Genomic DNA, 13,722 nt, shown 5'->3' with positions numbered 1-13,722 from the left:
TAGAGGAGTACAGATAACTCAGATACTCGTGATTTGCAGAGTTCCTCAACCCCAACTCAACCAAACACTCTACTTTGTGACGGCGCATGGAAATAACGAAGGAGTCATATTCCTCATCTCATTCATTAAAACCCCATACCTGGAGTAAGAAGCTACCACATCTATAGTTAAAGACCACAGCACGACAACCGAAGCAGTCAAGTCACATCAACCCTCCAATGCCGAAGTCTAGATAATGGGGGAGGGGGATGAGGTATGATATGATATGATAGAAGCAGGCCATCTAAACAAACCCAATAGGAAACGGAATCGAGATAAGAGAGAAGCGAGAAATGGATATGGAATATCTCCAGAAGTATCAAAGCAAAAAAAGGTTGGGAGGGACGGTCATTCTATCCTCCTCCCCCTTCCCGGAAGTCATCCATCTGGGACGGTTCGTCACTCCCGAGATAAGACTGACTTCCTTGGACTCAAGATGGAACGTTTAATGAAAATAAAGAAAATAACTTTTTCCTTTTTTCCCGCAATTTATTTGCGTCGTCATCTCTAGCATGCCAGTCGTAAAAGAGAAAAAAGGAGGCCGCGGCTCTGCGAGAATTACGTTGTTTCATTGGTTGAAGAACGCGGCTCGGTTGGCAAATAGCTTAGACAGCACCCTCGGAAATCATCTTCTTGCGGAGGTGGTCCTTGTATTCACCGATTGTGCCATCCCAGCGGTGGACGGTCTTGTGCTCGCAGACCATGATGTCCTTGGCGATCTTGTCGAGGAGTCGGAAATCGTGAGACACGACGACAACACCACCGCTGAAGGCGTTGATGGCATCGGCCAAACTGTCGATTGTGGGGATATCGAGACCGTTAGTCGGCTCGTCGAGGAGGATCATGTTGGGAGCTTCGATCGCGAGAAGGGCGAACACGATACGGCTCTTTTGACCTTCGGATAGCGTTCCCATCAGGGCGGTCTGGGCTTCACCGGAGAGACCGTAGCGGCCGAGCTGTTGACGCCAGTACTGGAAGTCTTGGCTCTGCTCGGGGAACTTGTCGCGGACAAACTCGAGGGCAGACTTGGTCAAGTCGAGCTGTTCCGCGGAGTGTTGGCTGTACATTCCGAGCTTCAGGTGAGTATGGCGGCTGACACGACCACCGATGGGGGAGAGCTTTCCAGTCATGAGGCGCAGAAGGGTCGACTTGCCGACACCATTAGGACCGACGAGTGCGGTTCGAGAATCCATGTCGACACCAAAGTCAAGGTGTTCGTAGAGAGTATCTTTCCAGTCACCGGAGTACGAGAATGAGATGTCATCGAAGGACAGGACGGGAGGAGGGAGCTTCTCGACGTCTGCGAAGCGGAAGCTGAAAACTCGGTCCGGAATGACAGGCTGGATGAAGCCGTCTGCCTCCATCTTGTCTAAAATCTTTTGACGAGACTTAGCCTGTCGCACCAAGTTGGCATAGGTACCAGCGGAAGCAATGAATTTCTTGATGTGGGCAATTTCTTCCTGCTGCTTGTTGTACGCCTTCATCTGGTTGGTCTCCTGTTCAGCGCGGGTCTTGTGGTAAGAGTCGTAGTTACCACCGTAGTACAGCAGCTGCTTCATACGCATGTCGAGCATGTTTGTGCAGACACCGTTCAAGAAATCTTGAGAGTGAGAAACCAAGACCAGGGTGCGCTCCCACTTCTTCAGGTATTCTTCCAACCACACGCAAGCTTCGAGATCCAAGTGTGCAGTGGGGTCGTCAAGAAGAAGTAAGGAAGGCTTGACGAACAGAGCCTTGGCGAGAGCAACACGCATACGCCAACCACCAGACATGTCCTTGGTCTTCTTGTGAATTGTCGTCTTGTTGAATCCAAGACCGGTCAAAATCAGGGAGGCGCGGGTGTGGAATGTGGAGGGGTCCATTTTGTCCATACGCTGGCCAATGTTAGCGGGGTCATTACAAAAAAACATGTAGCGACGACGTACATCGTACAGATCCTCAAGGATCGGACTATCGGGGCCTTCCTTCTCCAAGATCTCTTCCGCTTGCTTCTCCATACGGTCAAGCTGGTTCTGTGCCTCATTGACAACCCACTCGAGCGCACCCGAGTCGCTAGGAGGGGCACCCTCGTTCAGCAGATAGATATCAATGTGCTCGGGGATAGGGAATTCGCGGGCGTCGATAGACTTCAGCAGCGTGGACTTTCCGCAGCCGTTCTCACCGAGGAGGCCATATCGGCGACCGAAGTTAAGTTCGAGGGTGGAGTCGGTGATGAGGACCTTGCCGTGGAACACAAGGGAGGCGGAGGTGATCTTGACATCGCGAGAGGAGGACATGGACGAGAGGACACCCGTGGTGACACGATCCGACAGACCGTGCTTGTCCATCTGTGCTGTGAGCTTCTCGACTTCCTTCATCTTGGCGTCCGTGGTGGCAGGCTGGTCCTCAGCACCGGTGCCATCGGAGTCGACAGGCGTCTCGACGTCCTTCTTTGACTTTCCGAGCTTCTTTTTGCCTTCGCCATCGGCGGCACGCTTGGCCATCCGGGCGGCTTTGGAGGCGGAGACCATCTTGTCTGAGCGGTGTTGTAGAAAGGGGAAGAGGCGAGAGAGGTGACGAGGGGGAAAGGCTTGAACGTAAAGCCCGCGTGAAGACGAGGTGAAGGAGGGAAAAAATGAGAGGAGGTGGATCAGGAAGTAAAAATAGCGGGGGGGCGAGAAGGTTCCTGGTACTTGGGTGGGGGAGGAGGCTGCTCCAAGCCCTTATCGATAGACTCAACACAGCCAAACGCAGTAAAGGCAGGCTGAGAAGGAAGAAGGGAGGCGATACTTGAAAGAAAGGACAAGTATCGAGGCGAGGGTGGGGGATGATGACGCCTTTGAAGATAGACGAAAGGAGAGAATCAGAGATTGCAGCGATTATTGTGATTGTGCTTTTTGAGCCTGAAAGACGCGGCCAAAAATTCCTTCGGCGGTGGAGCGCCAAGCGCGACTGCGATTGGCTGATCTACGTCATTCGAGGGGCCTGGTGGGCGGCGGGCCCGGGCGGGCGTGGCGCGGCTTTTCCCGATTTGGGCATCTAAGTCACATGATTGACAAGATATCAAGGCATGACTAATCACCGCCTTTCTCATTGTTCAAGCTCAAGAGAAACAAACTACTGGATTGAAGAGCAAATTTCTTTTTATGGATGCCTCGTAAGTATATATAGATCTATTGCTGCATGCGCTCACAGATCTTCTCTAAGACTTCCTTCTCCTCCGCCTCGAGCCACAAGTTATCTGGTACATGAACCCTGCCATCTCGAATGACGACCTCCATGGGTTCCGTGAAGCCAGACTCAGCGGAGCCCGAGTCGCTCTCCTGCTTGATCTCCGGCGCGCTCTCCGCGTCCTGCGGCTGTGGCTTCGGCTTCGCAAGGGGATGCGGTGTCCACCAATATACTGGGAACCGACGCTGAATGTTATTGAGCAACAAAGCCACCGATAGCATGAGTGAAACGCCCAGTATCATGATGGGAATCAGCCACCAGCCGACCTCCTGGAGCTCAGTCGCGGCAAGGAGAGCTGTTGCTCCCGCGGGTGGGTGGACCGTGCCCGTAAGGACCATCATCATCGTTGCTACGGCACATGCAAGTGCCCCGGCGAGTTCGGGCTTGGAGTGAGCACTCGGATTCAAGGCGAAGAGCTTTGCAATGACGATTCCGATAAGGCTTGCGATACACTGGCTGAAAAACGCGTTTCGCGGCTGAGCGAAGGGTGACTCAATGGCGCAGAATTCTAGGACTGCAGCCGCACCCTGCGTGGCATTAGTATGGTAAACATCAATTAGTCAATGGGTTAGGTATACGCACGAAACTACCAACAATGATCGGTGCATTGTGGTTTCGAAATTCAGGAACGTGCAGTGAAACCTCGGAGATGATGAGCACCCCGCAGAAAACTCCAGTTAAAGCCCAAAACGCAATGACGATATTCCCAACTGCCCTCGACGGGTGTTCCTCTCTATATCCAAAGAAATGAGAGACAGGGCGTGGCAGCAAGTGCCAGGGTGGAGGAGGGAGAAACGGGTTCAGGACGGCATCAATGTCGAAATGCCAACGAGAGAAGTCGATGCTATGTCGGCGTCGGTGTTGGTGCACGGAAGACCGTGAGGAATGCTCAGGCGCGCCACGAGTTGCCGTCATGTCTGCCACACCTTATTCTGACTCAAAACTGCATGGAGGACTTTCGCTCCTTGCGAATGGTATTGGCGGAGCAAGTTCGCCGGAAAGCCCACTGCCGATATACTCGATGCTCTCAAGGTGTCGCTAAAATTCTCAACACAGTTCTGATCTCAGAGGCTTGCAAGGCAAAAAATGTCATGAAAACAGGGAGAACCAGCTGCCCAAATACCATTCCCAGCGGTGGAGCAAGGGAGGGAGGGACGGTGTCTCGTCAATATATACCCCGGAGTATGGGGCCAAGCCTTGGTTTAGCCCAGAAAACAAAGGCCACGGCCAGCGAAGGGGTCTCCAACAGCGTCACCTTCGACGAATCTCACGTCTGCCGCCAGGTCATCTGGGCCTCGAAAGAGTGAAGAAGACATGAGCCAGGCCGCATTTGGAGGGCTGGCGAGCGGGCAGGCATAATTGTCAAAAGGCGTATCTCCGCGGAGGCCACCTTTTTCTTCGAGTTTTGCCGTGAGGAGAGCAGGAGCAGTTTCAGTCTTCGGACATGTTGGAAGGGCGAAAGACGCTCGGTTGCGATGATGAAGCACGCTTCCTTCCTGGTTCTTCCACTCATATAGTTTGGGTTGAGTAACAGAAACTCCGGTTCGGGTTTAGCGTGTACTAGGTCGGCTGCGTCGGACTGGGGATCCTTGTAAGTTATGTATTATATTACGATGAGGTCACTGGCATGTAGTACCTAGCATTTTTTGGTATCCTCTGCCGATGGCGAGATGGAGTATGATATGCTGGATTGAGATTGTCATTAGATTTTGACTTCCGTGAGACTATATCTGTGTAGCAGCCGCGTGAAGCCGTTCATTTGACTGCGCCTGGAGCCGGTCGAAGAAGTGGTCCAGAGACCGAAGAATCCCGAGTCAATCCCGAGTAAACCCCGGCTACAACAGCAAGCACGATTATAGTTATTATCGAGGTGGGTGATGGTATTTCGAAAGTACGTGCAGCTCAGAAATCCAACGTCTTGCCAAGCTTAGAGCTCTCCTGCGCCAGCTCGATCAGCCGGATCAGTTCCGCTGCCTCTGCCGCGCTGGCAGGGAGCTCGCCTTCTCCTGATAGAGCGCGGGCCATCTTCCTATAGTACTCTGACCAGGTGGGTGGTTCCACTGTAGGAGTGACTTCACGGACAGGCTTGCCGTCTTTAAGCGTGGTGAGGGTGCCTACACTCGTCAGTATATGAGTCGAAAGTGGAAGTGCGATATAACATACCGTATCTCTCGCTCGGCTCCCTGCCATAGCCACTATCGCCAGGCATTACGCCGGCCTTGAGTTGATCTTCCTGGCAGTCGAGATGGAACTACAATCGTCAATACCTTCTCAGCACGACAAGTCTGCGGACATACCTTCTTAAAACTCCCCTTCTCCCCCCTAACCCAAAACCTCAACTGCTCCTCCTCGCAACTCACAACCCCAGCCTTCGCCGTAACAAGAATCCCACTCTTATAATGCAGCAACACCGTAAACGAATCTTCATACCCCGAGGTATTAACCTCCCGCTGGCTCCCTACAAACCCGGTAACCCGGTCCGGCCTACCCAGGAGATACACCGCCTGGTCAAGCAGGTGAGACCCGAGATCGTGGATCGCGCTCCCGCCGGGGACGACCTTGTTCTTCCATTTCGAGACGGTGGGCGCAGGTTCCTGCGGGCGGTGGCGGTCGAAGTGGGTTTCGAATTCGACGATGCGGCCTAGGGCGCCGGTTTTGACGAGTTTCGCGAGGGTCACGAAGTCGGCGTCCCAGCGGCGGTCTGCGGGTCGGTATTAGAGGGGATGTTTGTCTTCAGACACGATAGGCACGTACTTTGATAGACGGCGAGATACTTGTTCAGCTTCTTTGCGATTGCGACGAGTTCGTCGGCTTCCTTGGAGGTTGGGGTGAATGGTTTTTCGCAGATAACTGTGATGTTAGTACTTGGCGAGATCTTGTCTAACTACGGGAGGCCCACCATGCTTCCCAGCCTCTAGAGCCAGCTTAGACAGGTAGAAATGTGAATCCGGCGCGGTGGTGATGACCACAACGTCTACCCCCGCATCCTGGACGAGCTCTTCGGCGCTGCGGTACGATTTGATACCGGGGTGGTCCTTCTCGGCGTCGTCGTCGGGTTTAGGAGTTCGCTGGACAACCGCATAAAGTTTGAATTGGGGGACATCCTGGATGAAGGGGATATGAAAGGTTTTGGCGCTGAAGCCATAGCCGACGACTCCGACGTTGAAAGTTTTGGAGGCCATGGTGGGGTAATTAACGATGAGGGGTAACGAAGCGAGGACAGCGAGGGAGGATAACTTCAGGAAGCAGAATTGAATTAATTCAGAGCTATATATGAGGATAGGAACACTTTGCGGAAATAATTTCTAAGCGATCGCCATGCGACGGCACTCCATAGAAAGACAGCTGGTGTCGGGGAAGGTCCTGGCGACGGCAATCTGGTACAGCGGGGCCGGTTTTTGATTTCCGACCGGATGCAGCCCAGACAGCTCATTATTGAACACTATCAACCCTCCTGGACTCCAACACAGCGCGTCACTTCAATCGCATCCTACTGCCGTTAGTATACAGCAGGCTATAGACCCCTCAGACTCACCTTGTACCCCTCTGGCTGCCTCAAGACACTCTCATACACCAGGTTCGGGTTCCCGAGGATCTCAAACTTCGGCGCGCTCTCGTCCCCCATGTACGCATTCACCGTCCTCTCCAGAAACCCCTCCGTCACATACGTCCTGACCGGCCCCTTCGCCGCCTCCTGCCGCTTCTTCTCCACGGAGCTCCTCACGTACTCCAGATACGGCGGATTCCCAGGGTAAATCACATTATCCGCCGCAATGACAGACACACCCGGGACGATGAGCCCCAACTGCTCACACAGCTTCAAATCCGTCGTATAAGCAGGCTTATAGTGGTCGATGAAGAGCAGCTCGATCTCCTTGACTTGCCCGCTTTCGTACAGCTGATTCAGCAAGACGTCGCTCCGCCCAACGAGGATCGTCACGAAATCGCCCAACCCGGCCAACTCAATGAGCTTTCGGGCGATCTCTGCGAACTCCGGGTTCAGCTCGAGACTCAAGTAGCGTTTCCCGCCGGCGCGGCGCACGGCGTCCCCGTAGAGAATGGCAGAGTAACCCACGTAGCAGCCGAGTTCGATCATGGTTTGCGGTCTGTATTTGGTGATGAGGTCGGTGACGATGGGGCCCTTTTCCGGGCCGACGGTCATGAAGGAGTAAGTTTCGGAGAATTTGTCGATCAGGTCGACGACTTTTTGGGGGTTGTTGCGGATTGAGTCGAGGTCGGGTTGGCTGAAGATGAACTCGAGGAGTTTCTGTTCTTTGCCTTGCTCGCGCTGGGATTGTTAGTCTTGCACACTTGCTGGATGGGGACATACAGAGCGCGCAGAGGTAGATTGATTCTGTTTTCCTGCCATTGCGATGGTCCGAGATTGAATCCGCAATGCTCTTGAAAGTGATGCGCTGTGCTTGCAGTATACGTACCGGGGACCCTCAATCTGATTTATATTCTCGCACCACCAAAGACCGCGGGCGATCCGGCAATACCAGCCGACGTCTTCATCCGACTGGCATCTCCGTCTCCCCTCACATAGAACTCCGAAGCACTTCCTCAATTCGACGCCGATTGGCCCGGTGGCGTGTCGCGTTGCGCCATCGTCCGCATTCTTGTTGGATCAGGTACGTATCCCCGACTCTCGGACTTAGCAGCGATGGCCAAAGGAGGAATATTGTCCGAGTCGGAGATAGCCGCGCCTGTTTTTGTTTTATTTTGTGACTCATCGCGATGCGACCCTGCATTCGAAGAAGCCTTTTCGGCTGGCTTGTGGCCTTTTCGAGAGCCGAATAAGCGGCTCGTTGCGGTTGACCCCCAGATGCAGGGAGTTTTTCGAAAACCAACAAGACTAAAGGGAAAGCATCACACCTGCAATTAATAAATCGGTAATCCAATAGCGTACGATACATGGGAAAATTGTTTGATGTCCCAAAAGCAGGTGAGATGGTTTGAAATCTGATAAGATTATCTGATCGTTCCTGGTGGTGCGTGCGCCTCGGGGTTAGTATCATACACTCATGGGCCCCCGTCTTGTGAGCCCTAAATCAGTACACATCGGCCTCTTTCTGATATTCAGCAGGCCTGATAATCTTGGCTCGGGTGTGATTACTACCCTGGAACACGATACAGCAATTATCATTAACATCGTATGGAGAGTTTCAACGATTCATACTTGACACTCGAGGTATCGCACAGGGAATGCAAAATGTGTAATTTAGCAGTGAAGGACTTTCGAACCTCAGGCCCTAGACGCCTGCCGTAGTCCGTTCGAGACCCGACAGCCCTCTGCATCCTTGATACGGTACCTCGCTGACAATTCTCCCGAGGATCGGTTCAATCAGGCCAAGGAGGCAGACGGTCCCCGCATTTCCCCACGAACCAGGAGCAGCGGCTGTGGTCGTCGAGCTGGAGGTGGTTTCCGAGCTGCTCGCGAAGGAAACATGGAGTGCGGACAGCTCATTCGTGCGAAAATTCGCTTGGAGACCCGGTGAATTTCAATGGGGATTGACGTCGTGGTTGGGATGGGAAAAGCTCCGAGCTCGAGTATTTGTATTTATGCCAGTGCTCGTCGTGACTTTGATGGACAGGCATTCATTATTGCAGATATAGTGGCGATGTATATCCCTCGCATTCTTGCCCTGCTTACTGCTACATTAACCGGTGTCTCAGCTGGGTGGCCTCCCCAGCGAGAAACATGCGTTATCCCAGCCTCTGGAACGAACGAGACCGACGACGCGCCGGCAATCATCCACGCCTTCAGGCGCTGCGGCCGCCACGGGAGAATCGTCTTCAAGCCGACGACATACTACGTCAATTCCGTCCTCAACATGACCTGGCTCGAGGACGTCGACATTGACCTGAAAGGGACTCTCTTGGTTCGTCTCCTCGATCCAAGTAGCGGGAGGGTTGGAACTAACTTGATGGATTGCCTGGTTGCTCTCATCTAGTGGAGCGCCGACATCCCCTACTGGCTGAACAACTCGCTCGACGTCGGATACCAGAATCAGTCGACGGCGTGGGTCCTCGGCGGGAACGATGTGCGTATTAACGGGCATGGCGTGGGCACGCTTGATGGGAACGGCGACTACTGGTACGAGTGGATCCAGGAGCAGGAGAATACGTCGAATTACCCTGGGAGGCCGATTGCGTTGACGCTGAGCGGGCTGACGAATTCGGTTGTGCGGGGGGTTAACTTTTTGCGGAGTCAGATGTGGTATGACCTGGTGAAAGGTGGATTGAATGAAGGTGCTAGGAAGGAGCTCATAATGCTAGGACGCTTGCTATCATCTACTCGCATCACGTCGAGTTCGACAACATCCTCGTGAACAACACCGGAAATCGGGTCGATAGCTGTACGTCGGTGACCTGCACCTGTTATGGCTGGTTGTCTAACTGGAATAGCAAACACCGATGGCGCAGACACGATCCGCTCGTCCCATATCACCTTCAACTACCTGACCGTGTACAACGGCGACGACAGCATCTCCTTCAAGGCCAACAGCACGGACATCACACTGAGAAACTCGCACTTCTACAACGGCCTCGGCATCGCGATTGGCAGTATCGGGCAGTACAAGGACCAGTACGAAACCGTGGAGCGGATTAGGGTTGATAATGTCAAGTTTAACAATACCCTTCACGCGGTGGGACATATTCTGTCATAATAGATGCACAACTGATTGTGAGGACAGGTCTACTACAAAACATGGACCGACGACCAAAACGGATACCCTCCCAACGGCGGCGGCGGCGGACTCGGATGTAAGTCCATCTCATGTCTTTCCTTGTATTCATGAATGCAAGACTCAACTAACCGAAAAGTCGCCTCGGACATGCTCTTCCACAACCTCGAAGCAACCGGCCTCCGCGGCTCCGCCGTCGCAATCTCCCAGTGCACGCGCTTCAGCGGCGCCCCCGGCGAGGGAAACTGCACGAACTCGCAGTTCCAGATCCGGGATATCACGGTTGCCGGGCTGCGGGGCACGACGGAGTCTGGGGGGGTCGCGAGTTTGCAGTGCAGTGCTGTGGCGCCGTGTACGGGTATCGGGCTGTATGGGGTTGATCTGGAATTTTCGAATGGGACAGCGGCGGGGGATTATCTCTGTGGGAATGTTAAGGAACCCCGGGGGTGGGAGTGTACGGGGGATGTGTGTGTTGGGGGGAGTGCGACGGGGGAGTGCTGATTCTGTATCTGATCGGGAGTAGACCTGCACCAGCTGGTTAATTGCATTGACCGTGGCTAAATACAATGCGTCGACACTGTAATAGGCTTAGGTTAGGGTTGGTGTAGTATACATTGTTCTGATCATAAGAACTTTGCCAAGTACATTGACTCCGTATACTTAGTCAACCACTACCTCATCAAACCAGCCAGATCAAAGCCAGATCCTGTTCCCCTTATGCGAGATAAACCCACCACCGTTCTTCTCGACCGTCGCATTCTCAATAAGAGGGAGGACAAGCTTTGCCGACTCTGCCGGTGTCATGGGCCGCTCAAGGTCGGGCGCGTACGTCTTGAACTTGCGCAGCATCTCCGCAATCGCAGCTCCCTGCTCCGGAGTTACTGCCAGAAGTCAGCCTCATAGTCAAAAGACATTCACCTAGATATGGAATTCAAAGGGGAAGGGAGCATACGTTTCTCCGGATCAATGTGCCCGGTATCCACCATCCCGGGACTGATACTCATAAATAGCACCCCCTGCGCCTTATACTGGACGTTGAACTTCGCCACAGCCATGTTCAGGGCGACCTTGCTGATCGCGTAGCACGCCGACGTGGCTATGTCTTCGTTATTCACGAAGTCGATGTCCCCGTGGCCGCTGGAGATGGCGATGGCCTTTTTCAAGGTGCCACGCAGGAGAAGCGGGATGAAGAGGTTAAAGAGGTGGATTTGCGCGACGGCGTTGGTTTTGAATTTTGCGACGAGGTTTTCTTCGAGGACTGTTGGGTTCTCGCCTCTTCACATATATATTAGTTGGGGAACCTTGGAGGGTTAGGAAGGGGAAGCCCTACAGAACGCCAATCGGATCAAAGACATCGTACAAGGATATCCGGGCGGCGTTGGCGATGAGGACGTCCAGGGCGCCGCCTGTGATCTCTGCGGTGTCAGCTGCGGCCGCCTCGAGGGACTTGTAGTCGTCCAGGTCGGCCTGCAGGACGTGGATGTTGGAGCGGCCGGGGAGTTCCTTGGCCACGCGGTCCTCGGTGCCGGGCTTGTTGCGGACGAGGGCGATGACGGTGTTCTGGGGATTGCTGGAGACGTTTTCGAGGAGTCCCCACTGGAGGAGTTAGATACTGGGTATGGAGTGAGTGTTGGGGACATACTCCGATGCCGCGGGAGGCTCCTGTGATAGCGTAGGAAGGCATGCTGCTGGAATGAATGGTGGCTATGGGAGGTGCTGCGCTACTGGCTGAGGAAAGAAGGATTTATATTGCATTTGAAGGTGAGAAGCTTCTGATTTCAAAGCCGATTCCAACTCATCCTGGACCGTGGACTGCCTGCCAGGTGAAGCAGACCTGCTGCCGCTTAGGGCTCATGGCGCGAAGAGTTGCTCGCGGGGACTCCGTGCGGCGGGAATGGAGAGCCATTTCCGTCTCCATCCGTGCGCCTTTTTAAGATCCAGAAGGAACCACTGCGATTGGCCAGACGGTAAGAGGAATCGCCTGGCCTCGCAGCCCTCGACTCGTGTCAGCAGGCGTCAGGCCCGCCATCCAGAGTTATCACCTCGCCCCCAGCTCAAGGGCGACTTTTCGCGATGCGTCACTCCACGCGGTCGGTCGCACACGATGTTGAAACGCTGCGGAACCTGCAAAGGTATCTTCTAGAACCAACCACGCGCCATGGTGCACGCCGCGTGCTGACGAAACAGACCGGCGGATCGTCTGCGATCGCGGGACCCCGACTTGCGGGCAGTGTGCTCGCGCGAACCGCAGCTGTAAGGGCTATGGCCTCCGGCTGTCGTGGCCCAAGGCGAATAACGTCAAGCGGGCTGTCGTTGGAGGGCCTTTGCGCCGGAGTGCTGCTCACCACTTGTCGCGGGTTGCCCTGGTCAATGTATCCGAGGGCGATCTTAGGATGCACTACTATCTCGCAAAGTCGTCGGAGGACGGTACGTCACTCGTCCGTCCGTAAGAGACGGCAGTTAGAGCTAACCTGAGTAGAGTATCGCCCACGGGAGCTCCACGTCGCCATGCCCTTTCGTCTCGTGCAGCTCGACGACACGGAGGGCCAGCTCCTCCAGTACTGTAAGGCCGTGCCAGCGCGATGCAGGCTGCCACACCAGGAAGCTAACGAGGCCACCACTATAGTTGAACGGACTGCGTCGCGCTCGCTGACGATCCTGGGCTACGACCCCCGGCTCGTCGGGGAGATCATCATCCGCATGGCACTCGCCAACGACTCCCCCTCCTCAACAGCAGTCCGGCGCTCCCTCCTCGGCCTCGCCTCCCTGCATCGTCACGGACTGCAGAGCTACGCGATCGAGTTCAAAGTCTCTGCCATCACTGCGCTGAACGCGGCCACGCGAACCAACATCAGCTCTGCGGAGGCACTCCAGCATGTCGCGGCAGGGATGCTCCTGTGCTCGTTCGAGATCCACGAGGCATCGTGCACGTCAGAGGAGTGGCAGTGGTACATCGCGGGGATCAAGCAGGTGCTCAACGCATCAGCCCTGCTGGAGTTCCGACAGGACGTCGTCTTCGGCGCGTTGACCGACTGGGTCTACTACCACGAATCGCTGGGCTGGTTTAGTTCCATGCACTGGCGGCCCGGCCGGAATGCCCTGCGTACTCCGTGCCGGTCGTCGAAGCCCGGCCAGGCTGTCAGTCCCCCTCGTCCCATCCTTCTCTCTCCGCTGGCGACGCTGACGGTTTAGGTCTCGAGAGTGACGCCATCCATCTTCAACCGCCTCCTCTCCCTCCTGGAAGAGGGCTGCTGCCTGGTCTCCGACAAGCCAGACCTGACGTCCCCCGAGGCCCTCAACAGCTACCGAGTTGCCCTCTACGCGCTGAGCTGGAAACTGCGAACATTCCTCCCAGAGACAAAGACAGAGATGGGGGTAGATACAACGCTCGCCCTCTTCCATGCCGCAATCCTCGTCTACCTGAACCGCCGCACCCGACACGCCCTCGAGCCCGCGTCCGAAACAGCCCGACGGATCCAGGGCGCCTTCCAGACGTTCTCGACGCTCGAGAGCTGCGAGCGGCAATTCCCGCTGTTCATCCTCGGGTGCGAGGCCCGGACCGACGAGGCGCGGTGCGTGGTCCTCGAGCTGATCGCGCGCACGGAGAAGGCGGCGTCCTCGCGGTCGCTGTATATCGTGAGGAAACTGATCGAGGCTGTCTGGGTGCAGGACGACCTTGCCGCGGGCGGAGGGGTGGCCGTGGACTACGGGGAGAAGATGAGTGCGGTGATTAGTGTCCCTTGGATCTTGCCGACGTTCGTATAGTGAGCGGAGCGAAGATGGT

The 13,722-nt window shown here is 55.0% G+C and overlaps 7 protein-coding genes across 7 annotated transcripts; 2 read left to right on the top strand and 5 right to left on the bottom strand.

Annotated features, from left to right (window-relative positions):
* Positions 1-68: 68 nt before the first annotated feature.
* On the bottom strand, positions 69-2,894 carry BJX67DRAFT_366772 (ATP-binding cassette family ATPase ARB1). Its single transcript, XM_071030438.1, has 2 exons — positions 1,965-2,894; positions 69-1,913 (listed from the first exon to the last, which is right to left on the bottom strand). The coding sequence occupies exons 1-2, from the start codon at positions 2,547-2,549 to the stop codon at positions 645-647; spliced, it is 1,854 nt and encodes a 617-aa protein (XP_070881284.1). The 5' UTR covers positions 2,550-2,894; the 3' UTR covers positions 69-644.
* Positions 2,895-3,126: 232 nt separating this feature from the next.
* Positions 3,127-4,340, bottom strand: BJX67DRAFT_309987 (HPP family protein). The gene is made up of 2 exons (XM_071027139.1): positions 3,832-4,340; positions 3,127-3,776 (listed from the first exon to the last, which is right to left on the bottom strand). The coding sequence occupies exons 1-2, from the start codon at positions 4,162-4,164 to the stop codon at positions 3,192-3,194; spliced, it is 918 nt and encodes a 305-aa protein (XP_070881283.1). The 5' UTR covers positions 4,165-4,340; the 3' UTR covers positions 3,127-3,191.
* A 594-nt stretch (positions 4,341-4,934) lies between these two features.
* On the bottom strand, positions 4,935-6,471 carry BJX67DRAFT_366763 (putative NAD binding Rossmann fold oxidoreductase). Its single transcript, XM_071030437.1, has 5 exons — positions 6,149-6,471; positions 6,004-6,099; positions 5,547-5,950; positions 5,413-5,500; positions 4,935-5,363 (listed from the first exon to the last, which is right to left on the bottom strand). The coding sequence occupies exons 1-5, from the start codon at positions 6,429-6,431 to the stop codon at positions 5,152-5,154; spliced, it is 1,083 nt and encodes a 360-aa protein (XP_070881282.1). The 5' UTR covers positions 6,432-6,471; the 3' UTR covers positions 4,935-5,151.
* Positions 6,472-7,826, bottom strand: BJX67DRAFT_366760 (O-methyltransferase). The gene is made up of 3 exons (XM_071030436.1): positions 7,580-7,826; positions 6,785-7,537; positions 6,472-6,739 (listed from the first exon to the last, which is right to left on the bottom strand). Exons 1-3 carry the CDS (start codon positions 7,616-7,618, stop codon positions 6,695-6,697), a joined length of 837 nt encoding a protein of 278 aa, XP_070881281.1. The 5' UTR covers positions 7,619-7,826; the 3' UTR covers positions 6,472-6,694.
* A 1,044-nt stretch (positions 7,827-8,870) lies between these two features.
* Positions 8,871-10,547, top strand: BJX67DRAFT_391456 (putative exo-polygalacturonase; the record flags this gene model as incomplete). Its single annotated transcript, XM_071034786.1, has 6 exons — positions 8,871-9,131; positions 9,204-9,469; positions 9,529-9,608; positions 9,658-9,899; positions 9,948-10,017; positions 10,078-10,547. The coding sequence occupies 6 exons, from the start codon at positions 8,871-8,873 to the stop codon at positions 10,437-10,439; spliced, it is 1,281 nt and encodes a 426-aa protein (XP_070881280.1). The 3' UTR covers positions 10,440-10,547.
* BJX67DRAFT_309956 (SDR family oxidoreductase) lies at positions 10,547-11,816 on the bottom strand. The gene is made up of 4 exons (XM_071027138.1): positions 11,581-11,816; positions 11,269-11,534; positions 10,891-11,213; positions 10,547-10,819 (listed from the first exon to the last, which is right to left on the bottom strand). The coding sequence occupies exons 1-4, from the start codon at positions 11,620-11,622 to the stop codon at positions 10,632-10,634; spliced, it is 819 nt and encodes a 272-aa protein (XP_070881279.1). The 5' UTR covers positions 11,623-11,816; the 3' UTR covers positions 10,547-10,631.
* A 226-nt stretch (positions 11,817-12,042) lies between these two features.
* BJX67DRAFT_385794 (Zn(II)2Cys6 transcription factor) lies at positions 12,043-13,703 on the top strand (the record flags this gene model as incomplete). The annotated part of the gene is made up of 5 exons (XM_071033936.1): positions 12,043-12,070; positions 12,126-12,365; positions 12,418-12,501; positions 12,565-13,076; positions 13,131-13,703. 5 exons carry the CDS (start codon positions 12,043-12,045, stop codon positions 13,701-13,703), a joined length of 1,437 nt encoding a protein of 478 aa, XP_070881278.1.
* Between the last annotated feature and the right edge of the window lie 19 nt (positions 13,704-13,722).

This window comes from Aspergillus lucknowensis (genome assembly GCF_044049455.1).
Source record: "Aspergillus lucknowensis strain CBS 449.75 chromosome Unknown BJX67scaffold_70, whole genome shotgun sequence".
Classification (NCBI taxonomy): Eukaryota; Fungi; Ascomycota; class Eurotiomycetes; order Eurotiales; family Aspergillaceae; genus Aspergillus; species Aspergillus lucknowensis.
Note: the sequence above shows the minus strand (reverse complement) of the source record. Positions and strands in the feature narration are given on the sequence as shown.